Source organism: Crocodylus porosus, unplaced genomic scaffold, assembly GCF_001723895.1.
Source record: "Crocodylus porosus isolate Cpor-Errol unplaced genomic scaffold, CroPor_comp1, whole genome shotgun sequence".
Classification (NCBI taxonomy): Eukaryota; Metazoa; Chordata; order Crocodylia; family Crocodylidae; genus Crocodylus; species Crocodylus porosus.
In genome coordinates, this window is record NW_017728933.1 from 7,374,889 (window position 1) to 7,390,546 (window position 15,658).

Below are 15,658 nucleotides of genomic sequence, written 5' to 3' on the forward strand. Positions count from 1 at the left end.
GATAAGAGCCTCAAAAAGCGCAGTGGCTGCAGCCCCAGCCTGAGGGGCCACAGTCTGTTGGGTTTTGTCCTGGGTCTGAACCTCCATTTTTCACTTCCCGTCAGGGGAATGGGTGCAGCTAGGTGAAAGCAGGAGTACCTCACCCAGGAACCCCGGCAGCCTGGCAGACAGCTCAGCTGCTGAAACGTTAGAGACCTGGGATCACGGCTCTGCTCCAGGGCAGGTCAGGCAGGTCTGTCGGGTGTACACCTACCTGACTGTGGGAGCGAAGTGCTACGCCCAGGTCAGACAGCCTGGGAGGTGAGTCAGGCTCTGGGGTGGGGCGGGGGGAAGGTACTGCCTGCCCTCTGCCTTGGACACGAACCAGCCTCAGGCAGCTCCTGCAAGCCCCAGCCGTCAGGCCTCATTTACTCCCTGCACTGCCTCCCCCCGGCTGCGCCTAAGTCTCTCCGTGCCCAACTTACCTGGAGCACGGCCGGGCTTGTGGCTGCACATGGGCACCTCCATCTGCGGGGGCTGCGGCTGGAGGTTCAGTGCGAAGAAGCTGCAGGAGGCTGCAGGCCTCTGCTGGGGCTGCCCCTGGGTAGGGCAGGTGGGGAGTGGACTGGAGGGTCAGCTGCTCACGCTTGGGACCCTGCAGGGACTCAGAGCCACATGTCACGGAGCTGGGAGCTGAGCCTGTGCCAGCCCCGGTGCCCTGTCTCAGCCTCTGCTGGGGCCTGACACCCCAGAGGCAAGGGCTCCCCTGCAAGGGCTGAGGCCTTTGCCTCACCTTCCAGCCAGCCCTGCTGGGGGGGCTCGGACTTTGGCTCACCCACCCCGGCTGGGCAGAGGCAGGACTGCTACAAAATGACCTGGAGAGCTAGCCTCTCGGCATTTCTGCTGGGAAAGCCCCAGACCCTATGGTGCAGGAGCCCTGTGGCCTGACGTAACACAGTGGGGTCATGGCATCATCCCTGGCTGAGGCACAGGTTGTGAGCGACTGCTCAGCTAGGCATTTGGGGAAGGATTTCCAGAGGGGCTGGACAGCCAGACCCCAAGCCCTCATCACCTGCAGATGTCCTGCTGGAGTACTAGGACACTCTGAGGCCCCTGAGCCAGCTCCCAGTGACATCAGGTAACCACAGTCTCAGGAAGGCTTTATGGCCATTCCCAGCTCTTGCCATGTGATTTAGGCAGTGCAGGTTTCAACCACAGCTCACACTTAATTTGGGAGCAATGCCCACAGCCGCTCTGGCATGTCACAGCCCAGCATAAACATGCTCCCATAAATCAGTTCACCCATGAATCCCTGCCTGGTGGTGCCTGCACATCCTGGCCATGGGGCAGGCAGGAGCAGGTGCCTTGGCTAGCATGTAGCAGGAGGGTACTGGGCACCATCCAGCACTGAGCACTCCTCAGGGCTTTGCCCCTGCACCTGGGGCAGAGGGAGGGCAGAGCACTGGGACCCTGTGGCCGGGACAAGTGGCCATCATGGGGCAGGCCCCGATCACTGGCCAAGCTCCAGGTGCCCACATGCATAATGCAGCCATGTGCTTGATGAGCTGCGTGCTCGGTCCCTGTCTCAGGGCATCAAAGGGCAGCACAGCCCAGTCCTCCTTCTTCGTACCCAGGGAAGAGCCATGCTCTAAGGCAAGGAAGATGAAGGCAGTAGAAAAGGCAGCCTGGTGCCCTGAATGGGGTACAACTACCTTCAAGGGTTGTGGTAAGACAGGACTTAATCCTGCCACATGCCAGCCTTGCTCACCTGGGGGTGAATCATCCCAGTGTCCAACCAGCCACCCCCGGCTCTGCACTGGCAGTTGGCTGGACCTCGGCGCTGTGCAAGGAGCTGGCCACACCAGAAGCAGGCATGCAGGGAGGACTGCATGCCATGCTGGAGTGTCACAAGTTAAATGCTGGGAAAGACTCCTGCATCACTGGGCAAGCAAAGGGCTGAGTGCATGGGACTTGAGGAGCCACCAGGCAATGATAGAACAGGATCATATGAAGGATCATTATGAAGCCAAACACAGCCTACCCAATGACTCTTTGGATGAGCGGCAGTGCTGGGCCAGCTCTCCCTGATGGCAGACCCCCATCTCCCTCACAACGCATTTTCCAAGCTGGACCCAGACGTCTTGGGCCAGGCAGCACCTGGGATGAGGGCTGTTAGGGGACTGCGAGACAAGGGCTCCCAAGCGTGGGGACACTCACCTATGCCATCATGGCAGGTCACAGCTAGCTTAAACCAGGAGCCACCCGAGACAGAGACCCACTGGCAGTGCTAGGTGCCGGCCGGGACTCTAGCATCCATAGCCCCTGCTCTCGCTCCTCTTATCCCTTCCTACTGGAGCTTCCCTACCACGTGCCCATTGTGTTGCTTCTTTGAGGAGCACCAGGCACTCGTGCTACCCACACAGGCAAGAGAAAGGGCACACAGAAACAAATGGCATGTCAAATGCTCCTGCTTACCAGCCCCCTCCGTGCAGCTCTGCTGACCTGACTGCTCCTGTTGAACCAGGGTACTATGTCAGGGTCGCTTCTAAGGACCTTGCATGAGGGGCACATCCAGGGCTGGACAGCTTTCCGTCTGTCTACCTGTAGCTGCGTATGAGGGGTGTCTGTTTTTCTGCAAGGGTAGATTTTGTTACATGGGTGGGCAAGTGCCCATGCCCACAGCTTAAGTGCAGGAAGAGGTGGATGCGCCTTTGCAGTGCTTCTCACAACAGAGGGCAATAATTAGAAGAATCTTGTCGCATCCTATAAATAGCAAAGTACTCACCTGAGAAGGCATCCTTGTCACCGGGGACAGCAGCTACAATATTCTGCCCAAACCTAGTGTGACAGGCTGGCTGGCAGTGACCTGGCCCAGGGGTTTTGAAGGGGTAAAAGATAATTGGAGGACTTGGGATTCCCCTTCTGCACCAATCAGGCCCCAGAGACTCACCCCCTGTGTCCCGATTGGCCCCTTGGGTCACCTGGAGAGGGATAAAAGGGGCAGTCTGGGCTGACTCAGGGGAGAGACCAGTAAGGGACAAGAAGGAAGGAGCTTAGCAGAGCTGAATCAGTGGGGTAGGAGCAGTGCCCCAGAAGAGCCTGAAAGAGCAAGACCTGCAGAGGGCAGCGGGACCCTCAGCAGTGCGGCATGTGGCCGGCAGGAGAGGCTTCCCCATTGGGCTCCAGGATGCCCTGGGAGAGGCTGCAGCCGACAGGAGAGGCTCCCCTACTCCAGCAAGCATCTCAACAGGGACCCGAGAGGTTCCCAGCTCTGCTTCCAGCTCCTCCAATCAGAGGCCAGGCAGCTCAAGGTGAGGCCGAGGCTCCACGAAGGTCAAGACCCCTAGCAGGCTAGAGCAGTGGTGGCTGTGTGGCAGCATTCCTGCCTATCACATGTGGGATCAAGTCCCAGCTGAGCTGGTTTGGGGAGAGTGAGATAACAAGAAGCAAAACTTCTTGCAGTGGAAAGAGGCCATTGTGTTTTCTCCCCCTGCAGGTACCAAGGCCCTATGTTTCCTTGTCATTTTGCATTTTGTGCCTTTTTTAATATTTCACCAACCTGTATCGTTTGTTCTGCTCTTTAAGTTTTATATTTTGTTAACCCTGTTTTTTGTCAATGATTGTAAGTGTCTAACCTTGTTGAATCCTGCCCCCTTGGGGCATTGTAGTGTCCTCTATACCTTCTGATTTTATGCCTGTTATGTTCCCAGTATTAAAAGGTATATGGTTATGTCCCCATTTGTGGTCTGGCTCTGCTCTATAGGGGGAGGAGAATCCCTACACCTCCCACAGTGCTTGTGCACCTGCTTTGATCCCTTCAATTGGAGAGGGGTACCTCTTGGAGTACTGCCTGGGTTACACTAGTAACATGGCCTCAAACCAACAGCTTGCTTTCTTGACCCACCGAATCAATTAAATCTGCAGCTACCCGGGAAGCACCAGGCTGTGATGGATCTATGTTCAGCTGTGGACAAATTGAAATCATGAGCCCTGATTTAACTCCTTCAGCTGCCATGAAAGAGTAGAAATGCCTGGTTGAGGGGAGAGACATCCCCTTCTCCCCCCTGGATGTTTTCCCAGTTCAGGAGGCCTGGCTTTTGGTCTCTGATTATCCTAAAATAAAATGACTCTGTACCTAGGAGCAGGTCTGCTTGGATCCAGTCATAAACTTCATCAGTTCCCTTGCCTGGCACATCTGATTACTGCCCTGAACTCGAGGAGGAAAGTAACTGGCACTCATCACTGTCTTTCTTCCCAGGCTGCAGGAAAAATAGCCTCCTTCCTAGTGTGAGTGTGAGACAGAGACCGGGTGTGTCTGCCATGTGGGTGGGTGTCTGCATGATGAATTATGGTGTGCAAGTGCTGAGGCCCAGAGCCTGGGTCACCTCCTGGAAAAGGCCCATCTTCTCCCCCACGCATTGCAGCTGTGAGTTGAGTCTTTTGGGTGGCCGTGGATGCAAGGCAGAGCCCATCCCGCAGGGAGCAGGGGCAGAATATCAATTACTCCAGCCCTCCTGGCCCCTCTCGCTCTGCCCAGTCTGAGAAAACACTTTGTCAGCATGTATCTTAGCACTACATTTGGGCATTACAGAAAGGAAGCAGAGCTGGACGTGCTCCTCGGCCCATTCCCAGCAGCAACATCCAGGAGCTGATGTGCACTCCCCTTTTGTGCAGTGACTCCCATTCCCATGCCTGTGGGATGTCCTCCTACACTTCGCGTGCCCAAGCAGCACCTTGCTCTGGCTGTGGGATGGTCGGACTTTTGCTCCCTGCCCTGGGTCTGCTTTGAACCTCCTTGCAGGCTGCCCCCTGCCCTGTGTTCAATCAGGACCTCATAGGGCCACTGGTCAAAAGCAGGACCTGGTGGCTGTGGGGTGACTGCACTGGGCCCCCTAGTTGAAGGCAGGCCTGGCTGCAGCAGGACCTTCTCATCCTCCTGGGTGAGGATAGAAACTTGTTTTAGCTGTGCCGTGGCCTCATCTGCCACCCTCAAGCACCTGGCTGTCTCCGCTGGGTCTGATTCTTCGGCTATCTCAACACTGCAGGATGGCAGCACCTTGTTGGCCAGGATGTCCCATGACACCTGCAGAACCTCCTTCTGGCTCAGGGATGAGCTTACTGGCCCCTGGATGCCTGCTGCTCCTTCCCAGGTCTAATTTAGGAATGAACTGGACCCTTGTTTTGAAGGTAGGACCTTCTTCCCCTTCTGGGGGTACCTCCTCTGAGCCCTGGTGGAGGGCAGAACCTGGTTCCAGCTCAGTGATGAGCTTGTTGGATCCCAATTGCCTGCTGCTCCTTCCCCCACCTAACTGGATCTATTTGGACCCCTGGCTGTAGGCAGGATCTCATTCCCTCATTAGGAGGACCTCCTTTGAATCCTGATGGAGGGTAGACCCTGGTTCTCATTTTGGGATATGCTCTGGGATGAGCAAACTGGACCCCTTCTTAAAGGCCCCTTCCTGCCCACAGTGGGATGATCTCATTTGACTCTTACTTCATTTGACCATGGGCTGAGCTCCTTTGCCAGGGCTTGGCTCATTCCTTGCAAATTCCATCTCTCCTGAGATCTTTCAAGCAGGCTCTTCTGCTAGCAGCCCAGGGCAGCAGGTCATGTTAGGTCCCTCAGGAGCTCCCCTTCTAGGGGAGAACCCAAATGATCTCATTTGCACTGTCTGGAGTTTTGTCCACATCCCGCATTCAAGTGCCAAATCATCCATCAGGCTTGAAGCTGGGAGATGCTCTGTTTTTTTTCCAGCTCCAGCTGCTCAACAGAAGATGGATTCCCTGTGAATGTGATATACTGAACTTTCCTGAATATTCCCTGTGAGCTCCTGGATCTTGCCTATGAATACTGATGAATGGCAACTGTTTCCTGGTAATTTTGGTGACCTGAAATGAATACTAAGAGTTCCTGGCTAGTCTCATATAATCTCTTGCAATCTGTGGTTTTACTGAAGAATGCTAAGTGTTCCCAGGGATTTCCAGCCACGCTTCTTGAATAAGGGATGTAGGTGGGTATTTCGTGGCTATATGCACCTTAGCCTTGGATGCTAATGGGTCTCAGGTGTTCCTGACCAATCTCAAAAAATATCCAGCAGTGCCAAAGAGCACTGACAGTCCTCTTTATTTTTGAGGAATGCTGAGAAATACCCGGGAATGGAAGACAAATGACAGACTGGAAAGAAGCGTTAACAGATCCTTGCCTGTTCTTCCTGATGGTTTCTGGCTGTTCCTTATCTTTCCTTGATAACTGTCTGTTGCTGGCTATTCCAACTCAATGCTAGTGGTACCTGATGAAATGTCAGGTGACAGTTATATAGCACACCCAATTAATTAACAAACATTGTCTTTGCAACTAAAAGCAAAATCATAGAAACCTCACAACCTTCCGCTGGTTCTCTACCCAGCGACACGTGCGGTGTCTCTTATTGCTTCCATCCAATTCCTACCTCAGCAATATACATGAATATGGGGGCTCACCTGTTTCTAATGACCCAGTTTATGAATAACTTCTAACTACGTATTTAAAACAGAACTGCAGTGAAAATTACTCATGCTAACTCATGGGAGTTTGTAGGACTGGGTCACCAAAAATGAAGTCCTTGTGGAAAGAGAGAGAGAGAGAGAGAGAACGAGTGAGCAAGCAAGCAGCACCATTATTACTGTATTAAGAAACAGGCACAGGAATATCAAATGATGTTGAAGTTCACATGAATATAATTCACATTATGTGAAATCTAGTTAGTGGAAATTACCCACTGCATATTGTTATGTATATTGTATAATATACCTCTTATATTATATAGCTATACTTCTAATGTATACATTGTCATATGTGCTCTTGTTAATACCAATTTTGATAGCTGCCCATACCTGTAATATATAATAGCTATCTATATACTGTAATAAGCACTAATTACCTCATCTAATATATAATAGTTACGATGTATAATTATAAGTGCTGTTGTTTCCCTTTAGGTCAGTGATTCTCAACCAGGGTGCTCAGGCGCACTGGGGTGCTGTCAGATCCTCTGAAGGGTGGCACAAGATGCGGTGTAAGCAGATAAGCTTAGTAAATAAGTGCAGGCCTAGGCTTGTTTCTGCCTGGACAATCCTTTGCCTGCTCCCCCTGCAAGGAGGTGAACTATGTAATATGGTATATAAATTTTTTTTTTTTTTAAATTGGGTGCCACTCGATTTGCAAAAGTTACAGATGGGTGGGTGTCTTAGGTCTAATTAGGGGTATCTTGAGGCCAAAAAAGGTTGAGAACCACTGCTTTAAATATTCATTTCATTTCATTGCATCTTCTATGTAGCATACTGAATTGCATTTAATTTTGACTGACTTTATCTGAGCCTGCCTGCGTATATATAATCTTTACACATGTGTACAATAAGTAATATGAAAAAACAATCCGAGAAAGCTAGCTACCCAGAACTTGACTAAAAATGACTACAAGGCAGTATCCTGAAAGATTTAAAAGAAGATGAAGAAAAAATATAGACAAGATAAAAAGCTCATATTGTCAGCAAACAAGGAGAAAATGTTTCAGTTATAGAACTAGACAGAAAGTGATATAGGAAATAGACACACTCCATATACATGTATTAAGTGCAACTTTCTCTCCCTCTCTCTCTCTTTCTCTCTCTCTTTTTAGATAAAAAACCTCTTCATGAAATAAAACCCCAAAGTAAGTTATTTTTTTTCTCTTGTAAATATAATCTCTCATCTTTGCTGACATTGTTTTACTTCTTTAAGAGCTAAATAGAACTGAAGGTTATATGAAAGGCATGTGGACCTATATGAAGCATTTTTCTCCTGACTTAGTAATGATAGGGCGCATCTACATGTGCCCCGACTGCACAGTTGGTACTGCTAAAGCAGGTACTAAGCGACTCCGCAGTCCCTACTGGGACTGCGCGGTCCCGGCAGGGCACGGGTCTTTTTCGACCCTACTGCACAGTAGCGGCAGCATCACGGTTAGTGCCCACTGAAGCTACGTTGCCGTAGCGTCTTGTGTAGATGTGCCCATAGGGCTTACAAATTTTAAAATGACTATTCCTGTGAATCAAATGGTAGGCTTTTCTGCATGTTTCATTATTTTGGAATTGATTTCTTAATCTTAGCTATGGTCAAAACAGCGGACATGTGAGTGAGGACTTCTTGACTGTTTGGAAGTCCTAACATAATATATTTTCTGAGGCTTACATATAGCAGACTCTAGGTGTCAGAATAAATGATAATTTTTATGGGGATTCACAAAAGAAAGTTCAGTAAAAACAACTTAACAGACTGAGCTTTGCTAAGACACACATGTTATGAAAGAATCATTTGGGTTCACAACCAGCATCACCAACCGTCACCTGTTATAGTCATAAAGGCTGGAGGTCTCGTGCACAAATTGTTGCAAAAATATAATGTAATAATACCGAGAAGAAACATGCAGTTATCCTCATGGATATCTGGAGCTCTTAACTGGCTGAAAGCACCTAGCCTTCAGCTTTTCCATTTGTAATGTACTGGAGTTGTGTAGGTGTCCGTCCTAAAATTAAGCCCGTGACTGCCTAGTGACATTGCATAAGAGGTTTTCCCTGCACTTTTTCCAACTGTGAAATATTTCTTGGGTTAATCAAAGCCGATAGAAGAGAAATCTAAGCTTGTTATGGTTAGCTTGCATTTTTCGACCCTTGTAATTTTATCTAATCTTTGTTTTAGTGGGATTATACCCCTACACTGTGGGTCTGTGCTGTAATTTTTGTGTCAAAGTGTATTACGCTACAGTTTTATTTGTGCATTCCCCACTTAATTATGGGATCCTAACAACACATCAGTCAAACCGCTTTCATTTCTGGTTCACTGAAAATATAACCTTAATGGAATCAATTTTTGTACACAGGGTTCCTAGGAGAATTAAACTGTGTTTTTTTAAGATGTGAGGTTAGAAGTATGTTATAAATAGAGTTTGGCGCTGTTCAGTGAAACAGGGCCTGAGTTTACGACTACATGAATCATCATTGATGCAAAATCAAAGTCAATTATGAAGATAATTGAGAAACAACTCGTTTTGCTAAAAAAGCCTTGTACATGATTTTCTGGCTTTGAGTTGCATTTCCTATCCGTTAGGACTTCCACATCCTTTAGGAAGGGTGTGCAGAGAAAAAAAGGTCCAGTAGCTGGAGGGTATGAACAGAGAGAGAAGTGGGAGCAGGGAGGAAGCTAGAGAAATCTTTGATATCTCCTAGCAAACTGTAATAGCAAACTGGTGGCAATGTAGGCCCCGAATCGCTCATGGAAAGCACTTATTGTAAATTAGATAATTTAATCAATTACGTTTCCTAATGTACTAAACCAAATGTTTCATTTTCTGCTTCTGCACATCTTAAATTATCTTCAGGTGCTTTATGAAACTTAATCATAGTTAATAGAAACTTCATTACCATCAGATGTGCTTTCAATAAATGTTGTGTAACAATGTCAGGAGGTGGAGTGAAATATAGGCTACAATTACCACAAACATGTACCTCGTAACAAAAAGTATAAAAACTTACTGCTGTAAGAGAGATGCTGTCTCCTTGGTTGGGTTGGGAGGATGCAGACCATTAAATAGTAATTGGTTGACTGCAACTTTTTTTCCCTTGACTCCCTTGGGGGGGGGGGAGAAAATATAACCGCAGCAGCAACATTGCCATGGTTCCTTTTTCTTGAATTTTTCTTATCCCAAGGGAAGGAAATCCTCCCTAAGAGGCTACAGGGGAGAAGAGATGAAAGTGTCTTGAAATAACAATGCCCCAAACACAGATGGAAACTGCTGCTTAGAAGCATTGCCTTTCCAAAGACCCAAATTCAGACAAGTACCATTTTGGCTCCTTTTGACAATGATGCTTTGTAATGATTTATAGTTGGCTATTGCAAGTAATCCTTGCCTCTTAACTGTTAAGAATCACTTCTGCTGTTGCATTTTCCCTTCTTAAGGAATAGTTGCGGTGCACTCATATTATCTTTTAAAATAATAGCAATAAACATGGTACCAAAAATAAGTTTTGCATGAACAAAACTGGTTTGGTTTATTTTGGCTTGTTGTAATGAGAACCCCTGGTTCAGGTAAAGTCACAATGGGATCTGACATGTGATCAACAGACATGCTTCCTGCCACGCCACATGCACATGGCAAGAGGCATGATTGTGGGACTGAGCATCAGAGCCCATCATACATTACTGCCAGAGTAGGGGGAGCCTAGGATCATGAGGCCCCCAGACTCACAGGAGCATCTGGTCACACGTTCAATTAATGGTGTGATAGGAACCAGCCACAAAGTTATTACATATTTTTTATGGAATAATATTGTGGCTTACTCCTTGTTTTATGATGCCATTAACTGCTTTAACATGGAGTTGTGTTACAATGTGTGGCAGGGGTCTAGGCTTTAATTATTCTTATTTGCATCCATAATATGTACATAGCAGTCTTGGGCTAATATATGGAAACCCAGAATTGAAACTGGCCGACCCTTCCTTGTGCAAATCAGAGTATCAGTTACTTATATTATCAAACTATATTTCTTTTAAGATTTTAGAAACAGAAATAACTATTCATTACACAATTAAGGAATTTGCTCAGTGGATTTATCCCAAGAGTTTTTAAAAGGTGACATGCAATATTTTAAAAAGCTGAGATTTACATATCCCCTTCTGACAATGAGGGCTAAGTTATTACCTGTGTGATTGTGGCAGAAGCATATTTGTGCAGATAGGTCAGATTCTGACCTCAAATATATGTGACTGCCCATTTCAAATGGGGAGGGGCAGGAACGCAATTAAGATTTTCCACAATTTTTATACTGAAAGTATGAATAAAAGAAGTGCTTCCAAGAAACTAAACATTCAAAACAATCACCGACTCACACCAGTCCTGAAAAGACATGGGAACCTGATGCAGTTGTTGACTGATTTGCCTTATCCCTGAACTATGCACCACCTTTCTGGAGTTCTACAGGTAAATAACACGCTACTTACTCCTGGTTCACTCAGTGCAGTCATTGCCCACAAAATTAATTCAGGAATGGAGTTGGAGTTAATTACCTAAGAATAAAATTGGTCTTTTTGGGAGGTAAGTGACAAAAAAAATGTGCATGTAGTTGATTCATGCTCCCTTGTGTTCCTGGGTTTTGCATGAAACAGATTGAATGCCAGTTTTGTGGCTAAGGCAGTGGACTGGGGACTCAAGAGAGTTCAGTACATCCTGTTCAGACGGTTAACTGTCTAAAACAGTTTACAAATGTCCAGTTTTGGGGTCTCCAGCAGAAAGGAAGCACTGTTCCCTCATGATATTCCCAACCACTTTTGACAGGCCACAAGACTGACATAATTATGTTTGCCTAGAAGAAAAAATCAGTAGGAATGAGAGGCTCCAACATCATCAGGGTACCATATGGGATCATTATAAACCTGTTTTTAAACACACGTGACTTGGGATAGACTTTGCTCAAGATAAAGAACAAACAAAAAATATAGAGCCAGACATTTGACTTTTTAAAAATCAGACCATTGTGCAGCATCAAACCTGTGGCAAAGCCACAAGTCTCTGACTAAGAGTAACTGTTATTTTATTTTCAAAATGTAAAATCTTTTAAGAAATATCGTGACCTTGCGAACAAATACAGTCAGTCTTGTTTTCCATCATTTCATATTCTTTTCTTCTCCTGCTCTGAAACATTTCTAGAGATGATCTCTTCCTAGTCATTGAGAAATGTCTCAGCCCACATCAGTGATTTATCACTCAGGGAGGAATTTGAGAAAAGCTGCTAATTATATGGGGCTGCATTCACAACGAATACTCCCCCCTCTCCCCAGACCTATGCTGTTTTTGTATATTTTTCAACTCCAGGCCTTCAAAAACATTTTTTCGTCCTTTGACACCACTTTTCCTCCCCCTTGAACATAAATACAAACATGCACGCATAAAACTCTTTACTTATAAATGTGAAAACCATAAACATTTCATACACCTACCTTTTATTATTTTTATCGAATTTGCTAAAATTTTAAATAAATTACAACGTACATCAGGGAAAGAATTTGTGCGAGTTGTGTCTTTTCTTGGACAGTTGGTTGAGACAGACATAGGCAAGTTTTCATGTATCACAGTACCCTTCTGCAGGCCCCGGGGGAAAGCAGACAGAGCTAAGCAGCAGATGGACCAAAAGCTTGCGTAAAAAACAAGATGGGTCAAGCTTTTGGCCCACCTGCTGCTTAGGTCTGCTGTCTCTTTTTCCCCGCCCAGAGACCCAAAGAAGAGTACTAAATACTGAAAAGATTGCCTATGTCTATCCCAACCACGCAGTTAGTCCAATAAAAAAAGATATTGGTCACCCACAAGAATTCCTGCTTCTTGCATATTTTCTGCACCATCGTGACAACTTCAATGCAACCCTACACCAAGGTGCACTGTGACATTTTGAAAATTGAAACATTTCAGTCAGATGTTTCTGGCTGAAAAATGGCAACCCCCCTCAAAAAACCCCAAACCCTACCCTAACCCATCCTCAAAGGGATGCATAATTGAATCACTGTCCCCCGAATCAGCTGAATCCAAATCCGAAGCGAATGCTAGCTGCTTCACAGAGGCAGCTACTGGCTGTCTGTACCAGGCTGAATTCTGCTTTTTGATGTGTGCTGTTACTCTGTTTTGCAATTTACTTTTTTCACTCTGCAGTCCCTCAAATACTTTGGGTTGAATTCCCTTTTCATTCTTAATTTCAGCATTCTTTGTTTAAAATAAAGACACCTTTTTCTAAAGATGGTTCTACACACTTTGTAATCTAAGAACCACACTGAGACACAGTAGAAGATATACAGCATGACCATATAACTACTTCTTTCTTTAAACTAGTGCATGGCACATAAGCAGATTATAATGTGTACATTAAAGCATATTACTAAGGATGCTCTAGGAGTGTAGTCAGCTGTAACAACTGTATCAGCATCAGAGGATACTGACGGAAGCTCTTTCAATGCAGCTGTTATCCCATATGATTTTGCAGTGTGATACAAGTTCAGCAAATCCCCTGCAGTTTGAACCCTGTTGTATTCAGAAGCAAAGTTAGGGCAAAGCTACTAACAGGTGACTGCAGGATTGTGCAGATGTCACAGTAACATTGCAACTTCAGATGTGTGCTCCTGAGCTGCAGCTCCCTCTCCTTTTGTGAAGTGGTTAAAAGATGTTTTGTCCATATGCTAAGCATCCTTGCCAATGAATCTGCTTTCATAGTACATGGTCCCAAATCCCACAAGATCTTATACACCAGGATTGGGCAATCTCTCACAAAGTGCTGAGAGTCCCAGTTTCGATTATGGAATTAGCTTTGGCAGATTTTGACTACCAAAGTTTCAAAACTTCAGAAACTTGATTATAGGCAGAATCCCAGGAGTGAGCATGGCTTGGAGTGTGTTACATGCCCAACTGAAAATATTTTTCTCTTAATGGCAATGAATGCTTGCAGAAATCCTAAATAATGCCTGGGATTGCATCAGCTTCCTGCAAGCCTACAGAACTCTGAAGGCTGATTCCTTCTGCTCCACAGCATGTTTGAAAAGGCGAGGATCACCCATGTCACCGTAAAATACATAGAAGAGGATGAAATAAGGGATGGAAGGGAAATTTTCGCTAAGCTTGTCTCAGAGCTCTTCACCTACCTTTCAGTCATGATTTGCTTCTTCCAGGACGGGTTGTAGAAACCTGGAAACAAGACAGAGATTAGATGCAACCTGGCCCTTTACAGAACCTTCCCCGGGGGTTGCTGGTCTGGTGCCTCCCCTCAAAGGGATGCATTATATTACATTACTGTATCAAAGTCAGCACCCCAAAGCTGAATTGGGGGCTGACGTATATCATGCCCCCACTATTTACACACACACACACACACACACACACACATGCACTGACTTGTGGAATATGCAGATATGGAGGATGCTAAGCCAGGTAAGATCTCAGCTCTGATTTCATGGTCTCTAGCATAAAGAATGGCCAATGCTAAAACTTAACTGCAGTGCCAGCCATTTCCTTAAAGTAGCTAATTTATAAATTGTTCTCAGTGCTTTTTCCATTAGTTAGCTAATAAAAATGGTTCATGAACCAGGACAACTGAAGTAAAATTCACGCATAAGGAGCACCCTCTGTGGCCTTGCTGTTTTGTTGTTGTTTTTTTAATATATTGCCTGGAAATCTCAGCATATTCCTCATGGGAAATCTTAAGTCCTAGGCCCCAAATGATGCAACTTAATATTCTTTTATCCTCCCAGGTATATCAAGATGCTTATTATTTCTCATTCTTGTGTTGGGGGAGGGAGTCAAGGGATCTGCGTGTGTTTGTCACTAATTATTTGCTGTCTACCTCCTTTCCTTTCAGATATCGAGAATGCCAGCGATATTGCCTTGTACTCGGGTCTGGGAGCCGCAGTCATTGCTGTAGCTGTGCTGGTAGTGGGCGTTACACTCTATAGACGGAGCCAGAGCGAGTATGGTGTGGATGTGATTGACTCATCTGCACTGACAGGAGGCTTCCAGACATTTAATTTTAAAACAGTCCGGCAAGGTTAGTGTTAGGTTTTCATCTTCCTCCCTTAGAGCATCTATGGAGACGGAGACTGCAAGCAGCATTCAGAGAGCGGCAGCAGGCTTGTGCAGCTTGATACTAAAGGGGACTCATGCAAATGGGATGCATGTGGTCTTTTGCTGGTCTCTGCCACGGTCTTGCTGTGGGAACACAAGTTGAGCCACTAATTTCATATGGTCCTAACTTATCCCACTGTATATGCTATCGAATCATTGAATACCTTATAGATTTTCTGATGGCATATTCTAGTAGGCATGCATAAATAGTCTTTTGTACGTTCTGTTCAGTAAAGCTAAGCAGGTGACAAATACATCCTGGAATAATATTTGTTTGGATAAAAAGTGGGATTTTGAATTCAGGTGGTGATTGATTTAAAACAGTGCATTTTATTTATCTGATTTCCATTATTTTAAACTAGATGGTAGCCTTATTGTAGGTGGGTTGGTGTGTTGGTGGGCTGTGAAAGCAGCCTTGTATTTTTTCCTTCCTTTAGGGAAGTGAAATATGTTACAGAGTTTTTGCGGGGGGGATTGTTTGTTTTGTTTTTTTTTTAACATAGTTTTCTTTCCAAGGGACTTATTCTTTACCAGGTGCTAATTATAGCAAGAAATTGGGGAGGGGAAAGGGAGTGGAAATGAATGCCTTCATTTGAAGATTCAAACCTGTTTTGATGAGTGGAACATAATTTTAATGATGTCATTTTCATATTATTTGAGATTAACTTCTTATTTAATTTGGAATTCAATGTGCTGTTTAAATCCTGCTTTGGGATTTGGGGCTTTTTTAATGGTACATAAACAATGATCCAGGGCAAAGTCTAGAGATGCACAGATCATTTCTCGTTAGTCTTATTAGTGAAGTTTCAGTCACTTTTTTTAGGATTTATGTAACTTACGTAATTATAGGATTTTAGAATTCATAATTGTAAGAATTCATACTACTCGTACTTCACATCTGGTTCTTACCCTCACCCTCATTGCTTATGGATGCATCTCTACTTAAAATTTGATGCACAAGCTTGTGTTTTGCTGCATTTGGGCCAGTGGCACTTTGATGCGAAGTTCAC

At 45.6% G+C, this 15,658-nt stretch overlaps 1 protein-coding gene across 1 annotated transcript in view; it reads left to right on the forward strand.

Moving 5' to 3' along the window:
• UNC5D (unc-5 netrin receptor D) overlaps nucleotides 1-15,658 on the forward strand; it is a 188,401-nt gene that overhangs the window by 112,495 nt on the left and 60,248 nt on the right. Inside the window, exons 8-9 of the mRNA XM_019545910.1 lie at nucleotides 7,638-7,670; nucleotides 14,386-14,571. Coding sequence (XP_019401455.1) covers nucleotides 7,638-7,670; nucleotides 14,386-14,571 — 219 coding nt within the window. The remainder of the gene's footprint in view (nucleotides 1-7,637; nucleotides 7,671-14,385; nucleotides 14,572-15,658) is intronic.